This window comes from Nyctibius grandis, chromosome Z (genome assembly GCF_013368605.1).
Source record: "Nyctibius grandis isolate bNycGra1 chromosome Z, bNycGra1.pri, whole genome shotgun sequence".
Lineage (NCBI taxonomy): Eukaryota > Metazoa > Chordata > Aves > Nyctibiiformes > Nyctibiidae > Nyctibius > Nyctibius grandis.
In genome coordinates, this window is record NC_090695.1 from 90,792,698 (window position 1) to 90,814,737 (window position 22,040).

The 22,040-nt window shown below is 42.7% G+C and overlaps 3 protein-coding genes across 8 annotated transcripts in view; all 3 read right to left on the bottom strand.

Annotated features, from left to right (window-relative positions):
* Nucleotides 1-2,353: 2,353 nt before the first annotated feature.
* Nucleotides 2,354-6,903, bottom strand: RPS15A (ribosomal protein S15a). Its single transcript, XM_068423339.1, has 5 exons — nt 6,881-6,903; nt 5,575-5,712; nt 5,304-5,383; nt 3,740-3,825; nt 2,354-2,489 (listed from the first exon to the last, which is right to left on the bottom strand). Exons 2-5 carry the CDS (start codon nt 5,705-5,707, stop codon nt 2,396-2,398), a joined length of 393 nt encoding a protein of 130 aa, XP_068279440.1. The 5' UTR covers nt 5,708-5,712; nt 6,881-6,903; the 3' UTR covers nt 2,354-2,395.
* Nucleotides 6,904-8,129: 1,226 nt separating this feature from the next.
* Nucleotides 8,130-15,421, bottom strand: ARL6IP1 (ADP ribosylation factor like GTPase 6 interacting protein 1). Of its 2 annotated transcripts, XM_068423318.1 has the most exons (7): nt 15,355-15,421; nt 13,042-13,175; nt 11,268-11,387; nt 10,229-10,346; nt 9,471-9,555; nt 9,093-9,234; nt 8,130-8,983 (listed from the first exon to the last, which is right to left on the bottom strand). In XM_068423318.1, the coding sequence occupies exons 1-6, from the start codon at nt 15,388-15,390 to the stop codon at nt 9,116-9,118; spliced, it is 612 nt and encodes a 203-aa protein (XP_068279419.1). In that variant the 5' UTR covers nt 15,391-15,421; the 3' UTR covers nt 8,130-8,983; nt 9,093-9,115. The 2 variants fall into 2 exon arrangements, with proteins under 2 accessions (XP_068279419.1, XP_068279417.1); XM_068423316.1 differs by having other exon boundaries at nt 8,130-9,234.
* A 3,943-nt stretch (nt 15,422-19,364) lies between these two features.
* The window catches only part of SMG1 (SMG1 nonsense mediated mRNA decay associated PI3K related kinase), a 67,198-nt gene continuing 64,522 nt past the window's right edge, over nt 19,365-22,040 (bottom strand). For all 5 annotated transcript variants that reach the window (XM_068424166.1, XM_068424164.1, XM_068424167.1 and 2 more), the window contains one exon: nt 19,365-21,962. In XM_068424166.1, the coding sequence (XP_068280267.1) occupies nt 21,885-21,962 (78 nt within the window). In that variant the 3' untranslated portion in view covers nt 19,365-21,884. The remainder of the gene's footprint in view (nt 21,963-22,040) is intronic.

A 22,040-nucleotide genomic window follows, 5' to 3' on the forward strand; every position in this document is an offset into this window, starting at 1 on the left:
GTGTTGCAGGGCACGTCATAATCCCACATGTCAGCTCCCGAGTCCCACTTCAGAAGTTCCTTGGATCTCAGCCAGCAGCAGCTGCCCAGGAGCAAAGCTCTCATCAGTGAGGTGCAAAGCTCAGAGACCATCTTAGGAACCCAGATCAGCTGCATCAGCTCCTACATGGGGTAAGCCAGTGTGTAGTTACGGTTGTTAGACATACCATGGAAAAGGTGCATCCGCTGCCACGTACTTCCCTCCAGGCCATTCCTTTTACATTGGAGCTCTAATTTCCATTTAATAACTCTACAAAAGTCATTGGGCTGGCTTGTGAAAGAAATTAACACAGTCTATTCCCAACCAGTCTGTCAACTGAGAACATCAAAAATGATCTCACTTCCGAAGTCTCTATGGTAGGAAAGGTCGTACACAGGGAAACTGATGTGCATGTCGTGTATAAAATTGGTTTAGAACATGTATGTCAAACTAGCATGGAACTTGAAGCCATAAGAAATTCTTCTAAAGGAAGCCTTAAAGTGACACTGACCTTCTTCCATCAGGTATCAGAAACGTGTTCTATTCTGGACTGATAAAAATCAAGATTTTATGAAAAGGAACCATGGAATCTTGATGTGATCTTCAGGGTTACTCTGAGCAAGAAATACCAAAGCTCGTGTGTGTACCAGTGCTTAGCACTGCAGAATGATCTCCGTTAAGGATAGAAAAAAAACCTGTAACAAAATAGCTTGATTTGACAATACAAAAGGGGTCAAGACTGACTTCTTTTGACTTCATACCTACTCCTTGTAGTTCAATGTACAGATTGTTACCTTCAGCTAGCAAATTTATTTCAAATCAAACTGAGACCCACACTGATCACACCTGAATGTTTTGATGCCATCTGCAATCCATACTTTGTGACCGTAACTGGCAATGGCTGAGACAAAGCTGGTAAACCAGTCTTTTTTATTCTTCCCCTGCTCTTCTCAGTCAAGCTGCAAATCTGTTACAGGATGCTAGTGTACACCACCAGAACACTTACTGTCAGCACTCTTTCACAGCTCCTGCTAGCTTCTTGTTCCTCAGAGAAAAGCCACATTACTCAAGACCATGCTGCCTGTCTACAAAGAGTGAAGACCTGTTTGCTTAGCACTAAGCATTGCCTTCTCCTTTTCTCCATAAAAAGTAGCAGACTGAACTGAAACAGGTTATATAAACTACAGTTCAAAGACTTCGTGTCTGGGGACAGTCACTTCCATCCCAAGGCTCTCTGAAAAGCTTTGGGATGCAGTATCACCTTCAAGGCACACCACTTCTAACTCAATCATCTGTACATATCAAGCATCAGGACATATCACCAAGAAGGAAAATTGCTTCCAACTGTTTGTATCAAGGAGAACCACATATTCAACAGCTGTTTTCGAGCGTGTTGAAACAGGCTTGCTACATTTGAATAGGCTCCTTCCTAATAAAGACTCCAAACAAAGCAAAATAAGGCAAGGCATTCCCCACAGCTGTTAAAGAACAACGCTATCAGCCCAGAAATGTGCTTCCCCTTCTTACCACCTTAAAGCAGCTCTTTAGCTGTAGCACCTGCTCTGTGTGCTGCTTTGAAAGACATGTCGATTTTGCTGCATCAAGTATATTATGCTGTTATGCATCAGATGCCCAACACAAAGACCAACAACTCATTCAATACTAAACATTCACTACCCGCAGGTTCAGGTACACTTATTTCCTCACTCCAAAAAGTAACTTAAAGAAATCCCAAACAGTTATGTCTTCATGGGAACATGCAAAACAGCTGCATCTACCCTCCCAAAACTGATGTTTCAAAGGACTTTCAAACTGGAAATCTGAAGAAAAAACTATTCATCCCTGTACCTCAGTTACTCCTTACAGTGTAAGATGTGGAACAAGTTTGTGCTCTGAAATCAAACTTCAACCATCTTAATTACTGCACAATCCCACATCTCATAACTTCTTAAACCACAAACAGGAAATATCTTCTGGCAAGGCATCTTCTGTTATTAAGCCAAAAGGTGGAACTTTAGAGTCACATATCTGTAACTATGGAGACACGTATCTAAGACCCAAGAGGCGATCCCATCACGTGATAGCTGAGTACGTAGCTTAACGTTGGAGTTCCCCTGCTGAGGCTATTCTGTATAGCGACCTGTAACTGTCATTCAAGTGGTAATTATTGAAAGTATGTTGTATTATTAACAGAAATAAAAGCTGTGACCAGGGATGGCGTGGAACCTCAACGTCATCTGCAGTAAAGATGGAACTTGAGCACTACTGAAGCGCTGTCTGTTACAAGCACTATCATGGGCAGTGATCATTAAAGTACCGACTGGAAACACCAGAGTCCATTTGAACAATTTATTAGTATCCTCTTTTTTTACAAGTTTTAGAAAAAGAATCCCAGGATTTTGCCTCCTGTGTGTTTTCGCCTAGCCTCCTCATGGTCCATGATGCCAGCTGAGGTTGTCAGTACAATGTACCTATTGAGAAAGAACAAATGTTCAGTTTATCGGTTTGTTCCACGCCTGTGCAGAGCTGACAGCACTAACTTCATTTTTGTATTACAACAGTAAGATCTGTAAGACTCGGCCTAACGGAACTAAGTCAGGTTAGACTGACAATGAAAAAGAAACTTCTCTCACAAGTACAACTCCACAGCGCACAAAGGACATTTATAGGCTTCTGTTCTCCAAATATTTGCCTAGGTCTCAGCAAGAAGGTTTTTTGCACATTCCTCCTGTAAAGTCAGTTCAGCTGTTGTAGCAGTAGCAACGCTACAGTTTCCAGACAAAGTCTGTTTCTGCTTTAAGCAGGTATTTTTCTTCAGAGCCAGTAGAGTTGCCATGGTGCCAGACAGCTCCTCAGCTCCGAGCGCTTTGTCCCTCAGTGTTTTGAACACTGTGCAGTGATGCAGATGACTATGGATTTGGACTGACAACTGAAGCAGCCTTAGTCATTGCTAACACCAACATTCGGATTATCAGCATATTTCATCCACACGGCTTCGTGTCTGAGAACCCCTTGTCCTACCACTCTATAAATACTCTTAAAAATATGACAACACACGCTAGTAAGCTACATAGGTACAGCTAAAGCAAGCGGCTTATCACTGGAGCTTTAAGAAGAGAAATGACGAGGAACTGTTAATCCTGCCTTTGATGGGACAGACTAGCTGAGCCTCTGAAGGTTCTTCCAGCTCTGTCACCCCAGTGCACTGAGATTTATTACTCTTGACTCAGTGAATTTTGTGAAGGAAAAACATACCGCACAATAGTAATATTTTCTATGTTGTGGAGGTTTGTTTAACAGAAGCTCTAAGTCTCTCATCACTTAATATCTAATCAATTTATACACAATCAGGAAGTTTAAATTAAAGTAGTACAACCTACTTCCATTGACCTGGTAACTTACATAACTCCTCTCCCACCTATAAATGGATATTAATAAAACCAAAACGAGTAAGAGAAAAATCCTATTTTCCCAATAAACTGTAGAAAATGGTGAAACCAGGATTTACCAGAGCCAAGCAAAAACAGGTCCCTGCTTAGCAGTGCCCCTTTAAAACTGGTTAAAGCGAGTACTTATATGGAAGACGCATTTTTAGACTGGTATCTACCTCCAAACTGATCAGAGGAAAGATGTCAGGGGAGTCTAATTCAGACAGTACGAAAGTGTAATAAAAAAACGCATTTTTATATGTGACGTAGATTTAAATCTTCTCCATACTTACCCAAACTGACGTGAAGGCAGCAGGTTGTTCTGCCACTTTTCCAAGTCCTTCAGCTGAACATCAAATCTGGGACTGATTACTCCGCACTATAAAACAGAATTCCATTACAAATGGAAGAACTTTATTAACTGGATTTGTACATTTGTCATTCCAGCTCACTGAACAAAAGAATTTAACAATTGGCAGCAAAAGATCAGAATACCAAGAAGCACGCTCCATTACCCCCAGTATGAAACAGCACTCCCTCCCCGCTGAGTTGACTCTCACACAGCTATTCAGCTTTTATTTCCTTAGCCTCACCTCCTCCTCCTCTCCTAAACAGTGGCTTACACTGCTGCTGAAGGTAAACTAACAAATTAATGGCTACACCTGGGAGAGCACAAAAGCATACTTTAAACCAGTAGAGATTAAGTATCCTATATCATCCAAAACCCTGCGATTACTCAGGGAGATTCTGCTTCTATTCATCACAAATATTTAGCAAAGAATACCTGTAGATTTTGAACAGGGAGAAATTAACATGCATAGAAGTTACTTAAGTGTTCAAATTAACTGTACTACTTACTAACCACGACCACTCCTACCACCTCCAGTTACCTCACTGCCTCCAATTACCTTAATATATATCCAAGATCAGAAGTACATTTCCTGCACTGATGGACATTTTTCTGAACCAAAAAACAGTTCCCTTACTGCAACTATTGACAGAAACATTGTATCTAGCTGCACCCTACAAAATTATCCTGGAAGAGTTCAAGGAACACTATACTCAAGCCTGACAATACACTATTACAGACACATAACACTAGTAATTTAGGTGGTGTCAGAATTCTCTGCCTACTACACTGAAGCAATTTTCAGCTGCAATATTTGTTCATCGTGGAACCAGCCCCCAACATGTTTTGACCAAGTAATTTTTTTTATCTCTTTAGTAATGAAGCTTAATTGAATAACTTAATTTGAAACAATGATGCACAGCAAGTCATCACAGAACTAGACAGCTCCATATTTTGAGACAAAGGCATTTAAAAAATTTCCAACACACACATGAATATTTCATATGCCCCAGGAACTTAAAAAGCATTAATTAACGTAACATTCAACTTTCCCTCAACTGCAAGCAAAGCCCATCTAGCGGCAGCAGAAAGGCTTGTCTTCCTGACATCTACAGATACTAAACATCAACTGGAAAGCAACTCAGTTCCTATCTCTTAAGACAAGTCTTCTAGACAGCTTAAACATCAATGAAACTGAGAAATCACTAGTAGCCAGAAAACCTTTAAAGAGAGAGAAACACACAGCACTTGCAAGCAGACTTCCCTGAAAATGTGCCTTACACATTCAGAGTTTAACCAAAATGTAATTAGTTAACCGTAACATTATGAATCTAGAAAAATTAACAAACATCTGATAACCGCTGATAACATCCATATTACTTTCATTCAATAAAATCTACCTTCTTTACAAGCAATTCTTTCAGAACTGGAGCAGAAAAACATAAAAAAAAATATAGTCTCATTTAAACACCTTCCTAGAGAAGTGAATTCAGGAAGACAAATCCTACCTTGTTGAGTCTGCCTGTGAGATTGACAACAATCTTCCCAGCTCTGTGATCATCAATTATCTCAAATTCACCAATGTAACCTACAAAAGATTAGAAAACAGACAAGTCAAATATATAATACTTAGCTACATTAATACAACTCAATTAACTATTTTGGACAAAACTAGTTCAAGCATCTTGATTTACTTTCAGCCTAAAAGCACCTTAACACAACAGCATCCACAGAAATCATGCATGAGAAACAAGTCAGCGCTGTGCACTCCAGACTTACCGTGCTTCATCATCACAGTTAAAAACCGGACAATTACTTTGGAGCACGGCCTAATGAGAACTTGGCGTTTCCCACGTTTCTCTGCATTGTTGATGCTTTTGAGAGCATCGGCTAGAACGTTCATGCGCACCATGGTGCCTGTGGGAAAGAGGAGAGGCAGTTACATACACCAGCTTTTCAGCACAGAAATACTGAGCAGCGCACTTTTTTTAAGGCTAATTTTAGACCTAAAAGATCTAAAGACTGATAGAAAGTTACAGTAATCCTTAAAAAGCATTCTGAGGCTAAAAAGATCAAATCACATACTCGGGTAGGCTCAAGAGGATTCACAACTACCATGACAAGTTACGAAATCTGACAAACTTATTTAAACAGCTTTATCAACACGCACACACAAAGTGTTAAAAAGCACCATCTAGACAACATTTCATCAGCATGACACATTTCCCAGGTGAATCGTTTCGGACTTTAAAACCCAATTATGCTGCATTAGCCCTGTTCAAAAACTAGGTCATACATGGTAGTAAATACAATAGGGGCTGCTCGGCTTGCTTATCTGCAAAAAACCTGCAGGATCCAAGTGCAACACAGCACTCTGAAAAGTAAACTGGACATCAACTCTTGCACTCTCGTGACAAAGACAAGAGCCCCTCAAGTATCACAAGGCATGACAACACTCGATACTGTCGCCCCACTTACTAAGGGAGCCAGTGCACCGCCAGACCGACACGAAGGTCTCCTGACCCGGGCCGCTGGGCCATTCCCGAGATGACCAGGTCCTGCGGCACCGGAAGGCTTTTACCACTCAGGCAGGGACCCCTAAACGAGCAGGCCTGGCTAATTCCTGCCCACGGGGCGACTGAAGCCAGACCCCCAGTGCCGAGGGCCGCCTCCTCTCCCAGGGCCCAGCGCACTCTCCAGGCCCTCCGCTACCGCCTCCCAGGCCTCGCCGACCGATCCTCACTCCCTGAAGCCCACAGACTCCGCGCCTCGGCTCCCCCGAGCCCTGCCCAGCGTAGCCTCCCACAGCACCGGCCCGGGCCTGGCTGCCGCGCCAGCTCCCGCCCTCGGCTCCCGCCCCGCATCTCTGTGGAGAGCGGAGCCACAGGCAGGAGGGTGCTGCCCCCCACCCTCCACTCCGGAGGCTCCAGGGAGCGCTAGGGGAGACGCCAGAGGCTCAAAACGGGCCGAGCCGGTCGGGCGCACCCCCACGGCGCCGGCGAGGCGGTCAGAGGCGGCCGCGAAGCACGGATGGGGCCGGGAGGCGGCGGATGGCGGCCAGGACCCAGCAGAACCCCCCACTCACCGGTGCAGCAAGATGGCGGAAAAGGAAGAGGCCGGGCGCCCGCGCGGGATTATGGGATGGCCATGGGCGCGAGGTGGTGCGCGGTGCCCCGCGCGATCTCGCGAGATTGGGCGTCCCAGTCGGGATGAGGCGCGCGCCAGGTTCGGTCATCCCCATTGGCTGAGAGCGGCATGTCGCACTTCCGGAGCGACGCACCTTCCCGGGTTCCTATAGCAACCGGAACGCTTCGCTACGGGCGGGGCTACGGCGGGGCGGGAAGGACAAACGCCTGCGGCCCTGGCGAGGGCGGCGCGCGCTCCCCGGAGCCAGCCGAGCCCGGGGAAGGGGTGCTGCGTAGGGAAACCCGGTACCGGACACTGGGCCTTCCGGGGGAGGGGAGGGGAGGGGCGGGGGGGAACAACACACACACAAAAAAAAAAACCACCCCCAACGGGGGGAAAAAAAAAAACACCACACAAAAAAACCCCAAACAAAACCAAACCAAACCCAAAACGCCACCTCCACAGCAGCAGTACTGCAGCGCTGCATTGTGGTGGTGGGTTTGGTTTTTTTTTTTCCCCTCTTCCCCTCTCCCAAGACAGAACACAACACAGGAATTCCTAATAGATTTGATTCCCCTGTAGCTTTAACACGGCCATGCACAGTGGAGAAGAGCAGAGCTGCTCCGTACCGTGAGGAGCTACAGGAGGAAGGTGAAGGTCTGAGGTGAGCCAAGCAGCCCCAAAGCAGACCGGTTGTGTTTCTACTGGATATTAACTTAAAGCAGGAACACGGCTCCCAGCACTGTTAACAGGGAACGTACATCACTCCAAACGGCGTTGCTGTGGGGGCAGAGGGGCCGTCCCCAACTCTCCCAAAGACAGCTCCACAGTGTCCCCCAGCCACCGCTTGTGCCAGGTCAGCACAGCATCTTCCAAATAATGGTTTCAAGATGGCACTGTAGCATCTCCCCACAGTTCAAATCTACCCCAAGTTTCACTGATTCAGTCTGATTTGTCCACAACCCACCACTTTTATCAGTGTTAATCAGCTACAGCTGACATCACAGCAGGAGCTGTCAGTGTGCTGTCATGGCTGATAAAAACCTTTTACTATTTACAGTGAGCTATTTTATACAAAAAGTGTTGTCCTGTTAGGACACCGCACACCAACTACCACATGGTGCTGAAACACCATTCCCAGCTCCCACTCTTGCCTGAAAGATGCATTTACACGATTTTCTGTACATTCACAAAGAGCAAGTCTTAAAGAAGTTTCTCTTTAGTCTGTATTTACCTATTCAACAGTTACAATAGACACTGAAGAGAGTTCATTTTAAAACAGTAAACTTTTAAAATGCATTAACACAGGTTTTAGCTTTTTAAAGAAAAAAAGGTTCAGTCTTAAAAAAAAGGAGGGAGACGTCATAGAAAAGCACAAACAATTCAGACAGGCTTATTTACAGAAACAAACCTAGCATACTCAAGGTGGTTTTGAATATAGGCAACAACATTCATAAAACCAAACATGTTACATGGCTCCATGACAACAGCAGTTTTTAGAACAATAAGCTGCAACGGTAACACACACCTTAACTCATTTTCTACAGTCTCAGTGCAATGAGTTGAAGTTCACACTACAGCTAAATAACTGAACTACAAATTTATATATTCCAGACCCCTATTCAACAGATTATCTGGCATATGCAGCCAAAAAAAAAGCAAATAGATTCAGTGAGACAATGGGATCACCTTCTGCAGTGATTTTGGGTACGCATCCTCAGCTATAATGATTCTTATTCAGCTAATTGTCCTCCTCCAAGAATCAGTAGTAACAAGCCTTCAAGAAGCATAAGCTTTCAGAACTGCCCTTCATACTTGCTGTAGCCACAAATTAAGGAGCAGTGAAACTAACACAGTTACAGAAATGCTACCACGCATTACAACTCTGCTGTTTCTTGAGTTGGGGGTATTTATTCACGGGACCTCTTAGTTTGGTGAAGACACTTAAGCTCCATACATCAAAGGTCAGGATCCTCCATATAAGATCAGCTGCAGGCTGCAGACCCCTAGTCCACACAGCAAGAGACACAAACCCACAGCAGCTGCTAGAGTGACTTTTTCACTTCATCAGGGAGCCAATAAAAAAAAAAAAAAAAGCCAGTGAGCAATACAACTTCTATTATCTTAATTACATGTTAATTCTCAAAACTGTTCCCAAGGAAACCTCTTACAAGAGAGAACAGCAGTTAAGTCTTCATTCGTTCTTCTTCTCCTTGTGCTTGAGAAGTTTGTTTATCTCCCTTTTTGCCATCCCAACATACTTTGTAATGATCCCATGCTGGTTTAGTCCAGGAAACAGCAACAAGAAACTTACTAGAAAGGGGAAAAAAAAAAAAAAAAGAGAATTACTTAATACACCTTTAACAAGCTTCTGCCACCTTGCAACTCCTTGCTTCCCTTAAGCCCCATTAACTGCTTGAAAACATAAGAATATAACCCTGTGACAAAAAATCACCACACTCACACAATCAAAAATTACTTCTACCAGCCTCATACCATTTCAGGCAGCTAACGAAAAGTTACTTCTGGTTTTCATGCTGCACACTTACCAATAAGATAGGTCAGAAAGAGATTGTGAACTTGCTGTCCAATCCAAGCAACCACAGCAAGAGAAAAAAGCATGGTCATGAAGTACTAAAAAAAAAAAAGGAATAGTTACCACAGATCTGTGGGGAATTCTCCCCCTTCCCTTCAGATTCCAGCAACACTCCAACATTTAAAACTAACTTGAAGTTCGCTGGCTCTTCCACATGCAATACCTATGCATAGGCTTGTTAAAACTGAGATTACAGAGTCCACACACTTGTATGTTCTCATTTATTTTCAGACCATCAGTTTTACAGGACACCAGCTCTTTTCTGTCAAGATATGCCTTAGAGTCAGACTATGCCATCCCCACTGACACAACTTCAGCCTCACACAGTACCTGAAGCTGTTTTCAGGACACTAAACTCAGTGGTTCAGGTAACTAAGTTGACATATTACTAAGACTGAGTTTTTTGGACAGTTTGTGTACACTGGAAACAAGGTGTTTCAAAGAATTGCCCTATCCAAAGAAACCCAGTTTAACTTTACCTTAATATCAAGGGTATGCTCCTAATGGCACAGTATTGCAAGTTTAAAGTCATCTATCTTGCCGCTCCAGAACTGAATAAAATGTGTGACTGGCACTAAGTCACAGCCAGAACTGCTGGTTCTTGGTTTGAAATACCAGTTCATTCAGACATGTGCCTTGCTAAAATACTTAAGACAAAATAAAACAAATAAAATCTTGACACAATAGAGATGAACTCCTGGAACTCAATACCATTTTAGGCTTCTCTTCCTTCAGTGTGAAGAGACGTTTCCACCAGCCAACAATTCGGCGACGAGACTTTACCAAATTGCTGCAAATCTCATGAAATCTCTGCTGCTGTTCCGTAGTCCTTTTATTAAAAAAAAGACAGAAATAAGAATTCAAGATTTCATCTGAAATTTAAAAAAAAAAATCTCCCATGGGATTTTTCCATCAGTAAAAATGTATCCAGTACTTATCCTGGCATTTGCTTCACTTAGTTTTATACCTTATCTTTATTGAGCATTGTATTGCAACTGCCCGTGTGATTTTTCTGTACACTGACTCTCTTAAATTGACTCCCAAAGAGCAACCACATCCAAACCAGAAGACCGTTGATTTTAATCTGATACCAGTGTGATACACACAAGTAATACGCACCTAATACCAGTATGTACTACTTTGGCATTTACGTTGGTTCATTATTAGACAAGAACATTTATCCACCAGTCATCTTAAAGCAGATACACTAAAATCGACTTTTAACTCGAAATTTAGTTTAAATAAGGTTCTTCTCCAGCTTACTGTTTTTATATAAGCTTGCCCTTCTTCAAATCTGTTTCAATCATTTAAGATCGCATTCATACTCTTTGCATTACTCTTTTCCTTCATTGTATTTACTACTGCCACTCTTTCCAAACACATAATCCAATACTCTTCTTCATAATTTTAGTTCTCAGTATCTATTATCCATTAATTACTAAAAACTAGTTTAGCAGAACTAACTAGCATCCTTAATGAAGAGCAAAGAATGTGCCTACTCCTTCAAAAAAATCTTATTTTTCTACAAGAGAATGAACAATAAAGATATGTTGTAGGAGTTATCTTTCAGAAAAAGAAGAACAAAGGACACCTTACTAGTGTCCTCACTTCATATATTATAGAGATCACTGATTTCTTACTATGACTCTATAAAGTAATCATTTGATTTTCACAAGTCAGATATTCATTTTGATACAAGTTCATAATTCATTTACACTCAAGAAACTGTTGTAATTCAAGATTTCCTTACCATTTATTAGAACCAAAGATTCTAGGTGCAAGAGCAGGAACAAGATAATCAGCCAAACAGAGGAACATAACGAAACAGGAGACACCTGAAAGAACTGATGGGTCCAAGTAGTAGATCATCCTGCAGAAAGAAGATGACAGAATGATTTCTGGATGCTCAGACTGCTAAATTCTAGACATATTTAGTCACCTCTTCAGATTGGTTCAGGACTTCAAAACAGTAGGACCCACCCTCTTGCCCAACCTCAAAAAAAATTTCAAATTTGCTCCTCCTACTACTAAAAACAGGTTTAATTAAAACTCATCATTATTGCTCTCTCAGAAGTTGACATCTAGTGAACTTAACACCAACCAGGGGAGGAGGATGAGTGAGTGAACATATGAAATAACCAGGTAGAGTGAAAGCTCTAATCTTGTTGGTTCTTAAGTCAGTCACAGAATTAGGATCCACTATGGGTTGTCATTTGCTGTGTCTCACCTGTGAGAGCTAACCATACCTGTTCTGGACAAGGAGCCATAAATCTCCCATTAGGCCACTGTTGTCCCTTTGCATATTAAACGTGCCACAACCCCAATACAGCAGTACGGGTACTGGACAAGAACTACCTCATCTCCTAAGTGTCTGTTAACACTGAGCTGTACCCCGTGCTACTTATTTGCACTTAACAGAACTTCCTGAACATTGAAGAAATAAAAGTAAAGAAATGACACAGTCCATTGCAGGGCCAGTCTTTCTATACATCTGGCACAGTGCTACTGCGCTGAATGTTCAAGCTCACTTTTGGTGAAGTACCAATTCAGAATCCAAAGTAGTTCCATTTCCTCAAAGTATTATTCAACACAAGATCTTTCCTGCTATAATCACAGAATTTATAACAGAATACCCTGAAGTTCATGCAGTCACTTCTTTTAAAAGTTACTTTTCAGTTTCATTTGATCATTCAATTCATCCTCCTCACCTCCCTTGAAGACCATAAAATTTGTATTAGGCAGAAGACCAATTATCCCTGCCTCACCTGGTTCAGCATTTATTTTTGTAACTCCCCTCTTCTCCTTCCTCCAAAAGGACATGCAACTGGCAAACTCCACAGCTGGCGTGGACACTTATCTGTACAAGGCAGGTTGGGGTCACCTTGACTACTACCATGTTACGTAAAAGCACGTACAAGTGCCTCCAGCAAGCCAGTTCTGTATCTGGAATCCAGAGACAGGCAACATCCTCCCATCCCATTGACTGGAAGTTACCTTCAGCTTTTCCTTTGCCTCCTTTCTCAAAGGAGAGGACAAAGAATGTAAAAAAAACAAGTTGTACAAAACCAATTGAGCTCATCCTAAACTCCACACCAAAGATGCAGAATAGGAAAGTTTGCCCTATGGAAACAAGTTTTCCATAATGATATTGCTGTTGGTTTGGGGGAAAAAGCCAAAGAAGATAACCAGATTTGATCAAGAAGCAGGATACAAAGGATGAGGGCAGAATACGAACACACCAGTGAAGAACATACAGCTGAGCATGGTAAAAAACTACAGCAGCCACTGCTGGCAAACAGCTTCTGCAGAAAGCACTGCCACCCCTCTGAGCAGGATGTGACTCGTGTCACTTCCTGTTCTCAATACTTCAGGGTTTTCTTTTCAACAAAGTTCACACACATTCAGAAACAGAACCTGGAGTAAGATATTAGATTTTTAAAGACGTCTTACTAATTTGCTTAATAGGTTTGCTACCAGCCATGAAAGTGCAGTGGTGTTCCAGGCTCCCTCCACAAGCTACTTACAGAAAAGAAAAGGAAACAACACTCATCAGTGCCAGAGGAAACCAGGCTCTCTCCCAGCGAAGAACTTTATCGGTCATCAAAATCACTTCTCCCCATCCTTGCAACTGCTCTTCCAAGCTAGCAGTTTCTGAAGCCTACATAAAAGAGAAGAAAACTCTTTCATTGCTAACCAAAGTATGAAATTAATTCCCACACTCGAAGTAGCTAAAAAAAAGTGTCATAATTAAAGACTCCAGTCACAAACCTGAGTGATTAAATTACTAAAAAAGTTGTAACTTTTGTACTAAGTTATTTCACTATAGCAGTGATACGTTAAAATAGTCAAGATCCTAACAAAGTAGCACCATATGTTATTAGACAAAAGGATACCTCCTCACAGATTTTGCCACAGTGTTTTCCCCCAGTCCCTATTTACAGTACTCCCTCCCCCCAGATTAGTAGAAAGTCAAGTTTTAAAGTCTAGCTAAAGCCTCTCTAGTTTTCAGTGGCAACATCTGGAAAACTGCAACATGAGAACTATTTAAAATATATGTATTTTCAAAGGCAACTCTACCACATTAAACTGAAGCTTTCTAGTTGCTGTCCAACACCAATTTTTTATTATGTGGAAGACAGATAAAAATTCAGACTCCATAGTAGAGGAAAGTCACCCAACTGTTCACATTTGGACTGCAAAGGAAGTTTTTCCACAGGTTGCCCAAGACAGCGATCAGGCAGCCTTTAAACTCCTCTTCCTATATTATTCCTGCATTCCTCCCCACACATCTTCCACAAGGAGCCCTGTCTGCTCTGGCATCAGCTTGCTAAGCAGTTCACCTGAGGTGTTCCATATTCAACATAGCTTAACAGTTTCCCCTCAGAGGGACAAGGTATCTCAGAGGTTACAAAACTCAGGTAACCAACAACAGAACTTATCACTGCCCAAGTAGTAAGAGGTTAAAAGTCATCAAGACCTGCCCATGTGCTGTGCAGAGATAGCAGAGCAGGTTTGATTCCCCACTGTGTGCTACCCTTACCTCAAATGAGAAGCCTGACAGCAGCAGAATAACAAGGACAGCTGAGCGCAGCTACCATGGTGAAGCACAGTTTGCTTGTGTGGTACCATTGGAAACTATTTGAAAACTACAGTTCAGGACAAGAAAAAAAAAGGGAGGAGGAGTAGAAAACTATCCAACATGCTGCTGAACACCTTCCAGTTATCAAATCTATTTCATGTTATGAACACAAACTGTCACTTGGGGAAAAAATAAGCTGCCTTTCTCCCGAAGCCATTTTACAGCAAACTGCTTTGCTTTATTACCTCTGTCTGTCTGCATCTAACATCACAACCAATGGCTGTTTAATGGGAAACAGACTGGAACAGAACGGTGTTATTACTAGCAGTCTGCCGCTGTCTGCCTAGAAGACAACTATGGTAGATTGTTTTCCCACTGGGCCAGGTAGAGAAAGCTTAAGTCAGCTTTTGTCAACACCACTTAATTCCAGAACCTATCCATCAAAAGTGTTTTTCATTAATCAAACAACAAAGTTTCCACAGATATGAACTTCTGCTCCGAAAGGGGCATCCCTTCCCAATCCTGCAAGTATTTTTAGCAATATAGTTCCGCACACTTTTTCTGCAGAAATTTGAACCTCCCTCCCACCTCTGCGCTACTGGCAGTTTCTCTCTGCACCTCCCAGGCTTTACAGCTTCTTGATCAATAATGCACTCAAAAGCTTCCCATGTCAACCCCTTCACATGTTTTTGCAATGGTTTTCCCACATCGCACAGTAGCCGTTTACCATTACAGCAAATAAATATAAGGATGTGTGTATTTATCAAGTATTTAAGCCCACCCTTGACGTATTTGTTAGGCTAATCGTCCAGCTCCTGCCATTCTCCTCCATCGTTGAGGCATTTGACAACACAGCCAAAGGATGTTGAAACACAACGACACCAATACTGAGCGCAAGCCCTGCACATCAGGGAGGGCCAGACGCTGCTGTGAGCTCCGGCCTGCGAGCAGCAGAGCAGCAGCCGTGCGCTCCCCGGGACGGCACACAGAGCGGCCTCGTCAAAGCCAGACCCCAAGGCACAAGCCGATCCCGGCACGGGAAGCAAAGGCGAGCGCAGGGAGGTCACTCCCCCGCGCTTCACGAGCTCGGGGCCGAGCGGCCCTCGCCAGCCACCGCCAGGGCAGGCCTGGCTCCCCCGCCTCCCCCAGCACCGGCAGGGCCGAGCGGCCGCCAGCCCTTCCCCAGCCACCGAGAGGCGGAGCACCTCCCCGCCGCCAGCCCCAGAAGGGGCGACCGGCCCGGGCCGCCCGCCCTTACCAGCTGGTAGACGCTGTTGTTGTCACCTTCCGCCATCTTGCTCGACCCTCGCGCCGCCGCCCCCGCCGCGCCGCCACCTTTTATAGCCTCCCAGCCCTTCTCCGCACTCTGATTGGCCTTCTCGAAACTCAGCGCGGGCCAATCCCAGAGCTCCTCCGGCACCCTATCGCCAGCCGGTTGGCTGGCGGGATTCGAATAGAGACAGCCGCCCAATGAGCGTGGGGCTTCCGCGCCTCCTGCCCCTCCTTCCGTCGCAATGCGACTGCGACAGTGAGCGGGCGCTGGGGCGCGGCTGAGGCGGGGTCCGTGGGTCTTGCTCGGGGCGGCGGCGCAGCCTGGGCCGGGGAAGCCTCGGGCGGGCCCCAGGCGGGGGGTGGTGGAGGTGTGGCGGCCGCCGTTGACTGTCAAGGATAAGGCTTTTATTTTCAAAAGCCTGACCCACATAACCTGAACGTGTGACTATTAGGAGGCAAATAAGTAGACAATTATGTGTTGTCTAAAAAAAGTTATTTTTTGTTGGCATACATCGTATGTTTACATGTCCTACAAATTAAACGGCCACCTGCTCAGGGATGCTTCAAGGCCAGTCGATAGCCCATTATTGCTGAAATGACATGGCACTGGAGGCGCTCACCAACTAACTTGCTTTGACTCAAAGTTCGCTGGTTTTCCAGCACAGGAATGTATTTATTGCAGGTGACCGACGTGACGCAGCCAGCGTGTCAGCTGTGGACAGCAGAACCCACGGGCACGGGATTTCCGAATTACCACACAGGAAACCGATGCAACAACTCCCAGCTTCACAGGAAGGTTCTCCAGCTCTGAACACCACCGCTGCCTCACCTACCTGTCATAATTACCATCCATCCAACTACTTGCTATATTTTTTTCAGAAGCTGTAGCAGCATTGGAATAAACACAGGAGAAAGCACTAGGGTATAAATATTTTTTCTGACTCAACTGCCTAAATGTTTGTAACACATGTTAATGAGCTTAATCACAATCCCTAGGATGTAATGCAATTCCAAAATGAGGGCAAAGAAAACAATTTCTGGCACCAAAACCGCAATACTTTTCCAGCATGGCTCACCAGCGTGATGGAGAGGAAAAAGAGGACTACAGATGATACTGTAAAAGCAAAAACATGTCTGTACTGAATTGTTTGATCTTGTACAGAGTGCTTTTCAGACTCATTCAAGATTGTATGTAAAGAATACTTTGCTGAACAACTTTCAAGTTCAGTTACATGTTGCTAAAAGCTAAGAGTATTTTTTGTGTACCGTTTTGCACTTAAAAATGATGGAGTCCACCCTCAAAATCCATAACTGCACCACAGCAAAGCTCAAACAAAAGCTAATTTCAGAAGGAAGTGATGCCACCAATAAATGCGATCAGTCTTCTGAGGAAGTACAGACACACGCAGAAGCATGATGCATTGCTGTTCCCCGGAGTATTTGCAGCGTCCTGCAGGAGCCACCGCTCAATGAAAAAAGAAGATATTTCCATCGTCTCCAACCACTGTCGGATTCATTATCTTCCAGCTAGTCTACCCCTACAGCTTTTCTCCTATTCTAGAGGGCCTGCAGAAGCGCAGTTCCCTCATGTTAAGCATTTCTCTGTACCTCAGAGGGGCAGAGGGAAAAGCAAACCTTGCAGGATGCCCTCACTGCCCAGAAACACCAGAGGAGATGGGCCATCGTGCTGCAGAGAGCAGGACAGTGTGGGGCCCTGCCACACTACTCAACACCCCCCTCCCTCAGCAGCCAGGCCTTTTGAAGCACAATGTAAAACAGAGAGATGCATGTGTATACATATACATGTATATGTTTATAAATTTGGTTGTTAAAATCAGAATCCTAATGTAGAAGGCAGAGAATGGTAATAGCAGTAGCTAGAGTGTGGAAAACTATTAATCACCTCCCATATGTTACCTGAGCTATAGAAAGCCAGTTGTTTTCTGTATGCTTCAATGTATGACACAGATCATGCTGCAACGTGATGCGTTCTTCCTACGCTGAGATTCTCTCTTAGCGGATGCACAGAAAATTAAATGCCCAAGCTAACTTCAAAGCACCTTTGAAAGGAGCAGTTTAATTGCTCTGTGCGCTTAGAACAGACACAGAAACACAAATTTTACATGTTAAGCCTCCACCCATTCATCGTACCTAATAGAATAAATGCATCTCAAACTTTTTTCTTATGCTATTAAAAAATTAGTCTGATGGAGAGCAAAATTGCTCTGATCAGCTATGCATTTAAGTACATACAACACTACTCTTATGCAATATCTATATATCCCATGAAATTCTTTAACTAAAACATTAACAGTATACTCATGAATAACTATTTTCCACTAAAGAAAAAACCATATATGTGTGCAATAATTGGGTATTGTGTTAAGAAAGCAAAAGATGGATGGTGGGTGTCATCTTGAACTTCTTTCTTAGTCCCTTTCTTTACTGCATGAAGGGGCGTGTCTGCTAATTTCAGGAAAAGCTTGCCAAAAAAAAAAAAAAGGGGTGGGGGGAACCAAAGAAATCTTTGAAGTACTTGAGTGTGCTAAAATGGGATGGCCACATGTACCGGGCACAGAACACACTGATGAATAATTGAAGCAAATTAACCTTAAGGACTGCAGCATTTAAAAAAATAGAGCTTTAACCTTTCCAATCCCCTCCAGTATCTCTGAAGTCATATTTTTATATGATCCTTTTCATTCAGGTATCACAAAGCAGGTAACAGTATAAACATTATTTGATCAGTTTGGTCTGTCAGAGGGTGGACAGCACTGTGTGGTGTCACAGGGCCGGGCTGAAGGCTGCTGCAATTCCCACAACGGAGCTGGTGCAGTGAAACACTCTCCTTTCCCCGGCAAGGTCACCTCGCACTAGCGTTAAGGGTCGCCAGTGCTTTTATACACATCTCATTCATTTTTCCTTGGAAAACTAGCTCTCTCCCTCTAATTAATGTCTGATTTATATGGGAGACTCAAGTCTTCTACAGATATTTGAAAAATTACAGACAAAATATGTTACTATTTAAATAGACTAATCACTGAAGGCAAAACTAATTGTCACAAAGGAAAAACAGACCATGAAGTCTCTTCTGCAAAGCACCAAAATAACTTAACTGTACACATCTGTTATAATTTCAATTTCAGTTATATTAACTTGACACTGCCATTATTCCACCAAAATAATCTAAGACACCACTAATGACTCCAGTTTGTTTAACACATCCCATTAACCCATTTGGCAGAGCAGTGCTCACATCCTGGCTTTACAGAGCCTTTGCGAAGGGGCACAGGAAGAGAGGCAAACTAGTAACTGGATTTTCAAAGGGTTAAGAGCATCTCAGCCCCTAGCCTATATAATTGGAAGGGGGTTACATCTTAAAACTGATGAGCAGACTTTCAGTCTGACTTTGAGAAATTAGTTTATAGCAGGATCCCTTGGTTAACATTTACTGCAGGTGAGCATCATGCAAAAGTTTGCCATCAGCTGAACGGTTTGACTTCTATAGCTTCAGTTGATTTGTACGTGATTTACAAAGATTTGATTCTAGATTTGCATTATTCTAGGTCTGTCTTACTGCAGGAAAAAAGTAAATCTCTCAGTTTTACTGAAAAAAAATGAAGTAACCTTATATCTTTATAAGAAACACATTATCTTTTAAAAGACAGTGTAACTAATGCAGTCTTATTTAATATGCAAGATGCATGCAGAGAATCTGCATTTTGGGTTTAACCAAGACTACCAATTTGCCATGTTGTCAACATTTACCAAGGAAAATGCATCAGCACACAAAAGCTGACGGTCCCACTAACAGCGAAGAGTGTGAGCTGTCTCCTCAACATTAGTTACACAAATTTAAGTCTCTGTAGAATCCTGCTCTAAATTTGGGATTTGTTTTGTATTTGTTTGTATTTGGCGTTTTTTTTTCTCCCCTGTAATTTTCACAGCCACAAGTAGTTTTGCATAGAAGGAAATTATGAATACATATTCTTTTTTTTTTTTAAAACTTTATTAAATTACGCAGTAAGAACCCACCTCCACACAAGTGTTTCATTTCTGGATAGCAGAGGTATAATACATGAGCCACAGGTGAGTGCATTACCCCTCCCTTCCCCCCAGCTTCCAAGAAATAAAACAGCATGTATAATACACTCCTGCTACTATGGTGCTCCAAACAGATTGTTCGTAAGGTAATTTTTAGCTGGAGAAAAATAAAAAGGACTGACAGCGTCAAGTGCCTTGTTCTGCATATGAATGTTCTTCACTGCAACATTCAACACCTTCTTTCTGGCAATGCATGGCGTGGCAGAGGGTTCAGGAAGCAACGGCAGTGGAATGCATTTGCACGGGTATCATTAGATGTAAAGCCTGTGACTTCCCTAGAGTTAATCAGGCAATCAGAATGCACAAAAGGCCGTGTGTCTCTTGAAAGTTCTTGTACTTCAAAGTGCATGTCCGCGAAAAATTGGCAACAGAGGAGAAAGTGAATTCTAAGACCTACTGAGGAGGCAGAGCAGTTAGCATAGTGCAAATACTGAAAATAATACAAGTTTCTCTATTACTTACACCTGGAGTTAATTTACATCAACTGAAAATTACTAGCCAAGCTTTCTACTCAGATGAACTGCTGCAAATCCATTCAATTAAATGAATTTTATGCCAGTAGTGGGCTTGGCTCAAATCCTTTAATACTTACATTTTGATTGAAAAAATGCTTTTAAAGTGTGTTTTGACTCTGAAAAGTGACTAAAATGGCATAAAGGATCTTCCCACATCTATAATTTTTCAGCAACTGTGCGTAATGAATTCACCCAGTTTACAAAACAGAAACTTTTTATACATAGCTACACAAATCTCTCTGGGTTGAGAATGCCAGTGTGCGTTTCTGCTTTAGCTGTCAGCACCTGTAAGATTCTGTAGTTATAACTGAATTGTGTTAGGTTTATTTGCTCTAAGAAAAGGAAGCTGCCTTTTCCTAAAGGTGTCCCACTTTAAAAAGGAAGCAAGAAGTCTTTTAGACAACCAGCAGACAAGCGGGACATCGATCTAAGTAAGAAGATGCCATTTCTACAGAGACTTTTCTGACCATAATCACACTTTGAGTGCAGAATTGATTAAAAAAAACAGAAATCATTGGTGGAAGGTTCACTATAGATGCACTATTGAACAACCATCTATAGAAATAATATGGCAAAGGAAAGTTACTTTGCAGAAATCTTTACAGATCTAGTTGAACAAAAATTGGAGAGTCCTTCATTTCCTGGATTATATGTATACCCCTGTGAACTGAAGCACTGTAATTTACAAGTGTAAACTAAAAGTATTAGGAAAGTGAAGTAAAAAGCATATCACTCTACCTCCACCAGAACATCACTTTATTGTTTATCTGTCATCAACAATGTAAAACTCTACTAGGTACTCTATCCTGGTTTTTAAAAAGGTAAAGATTACATTGGCTTAGCTACGTCGTACGAAAGAAACTACAGCAATCACAGTAGGATGAGATTGGAGGGAGAATTTGAATTACAAAAAAGTGTACACTGCAAGCAGAGGGAAGTGCACAGTAAATCAAATGCCTGTAGGATTCATTACTTTTAAATGCACAGTGACAATTTTGAGAAACTGTACATAATAGAATCACAGAAATGACTTTAAAATAACCAAAATTACATTTTGCATTTGACCATCCAACTCATAAGCAATCATTGATGTTCTATATTTTCAGTGCTTTTGGAAAATTTGTTTAGCAAACAAAATTTACGTTGTTAATTTGACTAAGCTGTGAAGTAGAAGGATTGAAATAAAAGGTATATTGGAAGTACGCCTAACCTACAAGAATAAGCCAAGAAGGGTGTATGCAAGGAGAGGCTGGGAGGGAGGAGAGAAAGGAAAGAGGAAAGGGAGAAGAGAACAAAGGCTTTTTCTTCTATCTCAGAAGTTCTTCCAATGCAGCGTGTATCTGATGTACAGCTCTTTGCTTTCAGTCCATTTCTGAAGTTTACATTTTGTAGCCTTTTTCCGTACTAACTGGTCGACTCAACCAGCACTGTTGCCACAAGAATCTGAATGCATCAATTCTTCCCTTGCTGTGATTTCTTCATGGCCCCATTTTTTCCGTTTTTCTTGAACAGGATTCGGTGTTTCCTGAATTGTTCACAGGGTCAGGTGGAATTGAGTTCCAAATCACTCTGCAGCTTGTAGCATCCCGATTTCTTTCTGCAGCTAACCCCCAGACACGTTTGCAGTTCTTCCGTAGCAGAAAGACAAACCGTGTTGTTCAAGCGGTGAGCTCTCACCCTTGACCGTGGGGGTTGCAGACCATTGTGTTTAGCGTATCCCTGAGTGCAGCTATCCTGCAGGATTCACTTCCCAGTGCACCGAGATTTCCTAGGTTTCCTCAGATTAAGCCCCAGTATGCATCACCACCGACTGTGGTGCGGCTACGGATGCCTGAGGCCGAGTTGATTCTGGTGGATGTCTGACCTCGCTGAACCGACTGATCTGCGTTCTCCCTACTCATACCCAGGCAGTCCAACCTTCATACAGCTGAGCCAAGTTATCTAGATTAGTTGCTTCCTTAATCACAAAGTCAACCTATTAAAAAGGTCAAACAAGTAATTAAAAATAAGCTCGATTTCTAAAAAGTGTTTAAGTGATCTTAAAATTTACTGT

Excerpts from the sequence above, each read along its gene's own strand:
- RPS15A (XM_068423339.1), bottom strand. The coding sequence starts at position 5,707 with ATGGTGCGCATGAACGTTCTAGCCGATGCTCTCAAAAGCATCAACAAT. Across the intron at positions 5,384-5,574 it reads AACTGTGATGATGAAGCACG|GTTACATTGGTGAATTTGAG; the intron begins GTAAGTCTGGAG and ends AATCTTTTGTAG. Across the intron at positions 3,826-5,303 it reads TCACAGGCAGACTCAACAAG|TGCGGAGTAATCAGTCCCAG; the intron begins GTAGGATTTGTC and ends TCTGTTTTATAG.
- ARL6IP1 (XM_068423318.1), bottom strand. The coding sequence starts at position 15,390 with ATGGCGGAAGGTGACAACAACAGCGTCTACCAGCTG. Across the intron at positions 11,388-13,041 it reads GTTGTTTCCTTTTCTTTTCT|GATGATCTACTACTTGGACC; the intron begins GTAAGTAGCTTG and ends TTCTTTCTGCAG. Across the intron at positions 10,347-11,267 it reads ATCTTTGGTTCTAATAAATG|GACTACGGAACAGCAGCAGA; the intron begins GTAAGGAAATCT and ends TTTTAATAAAAG.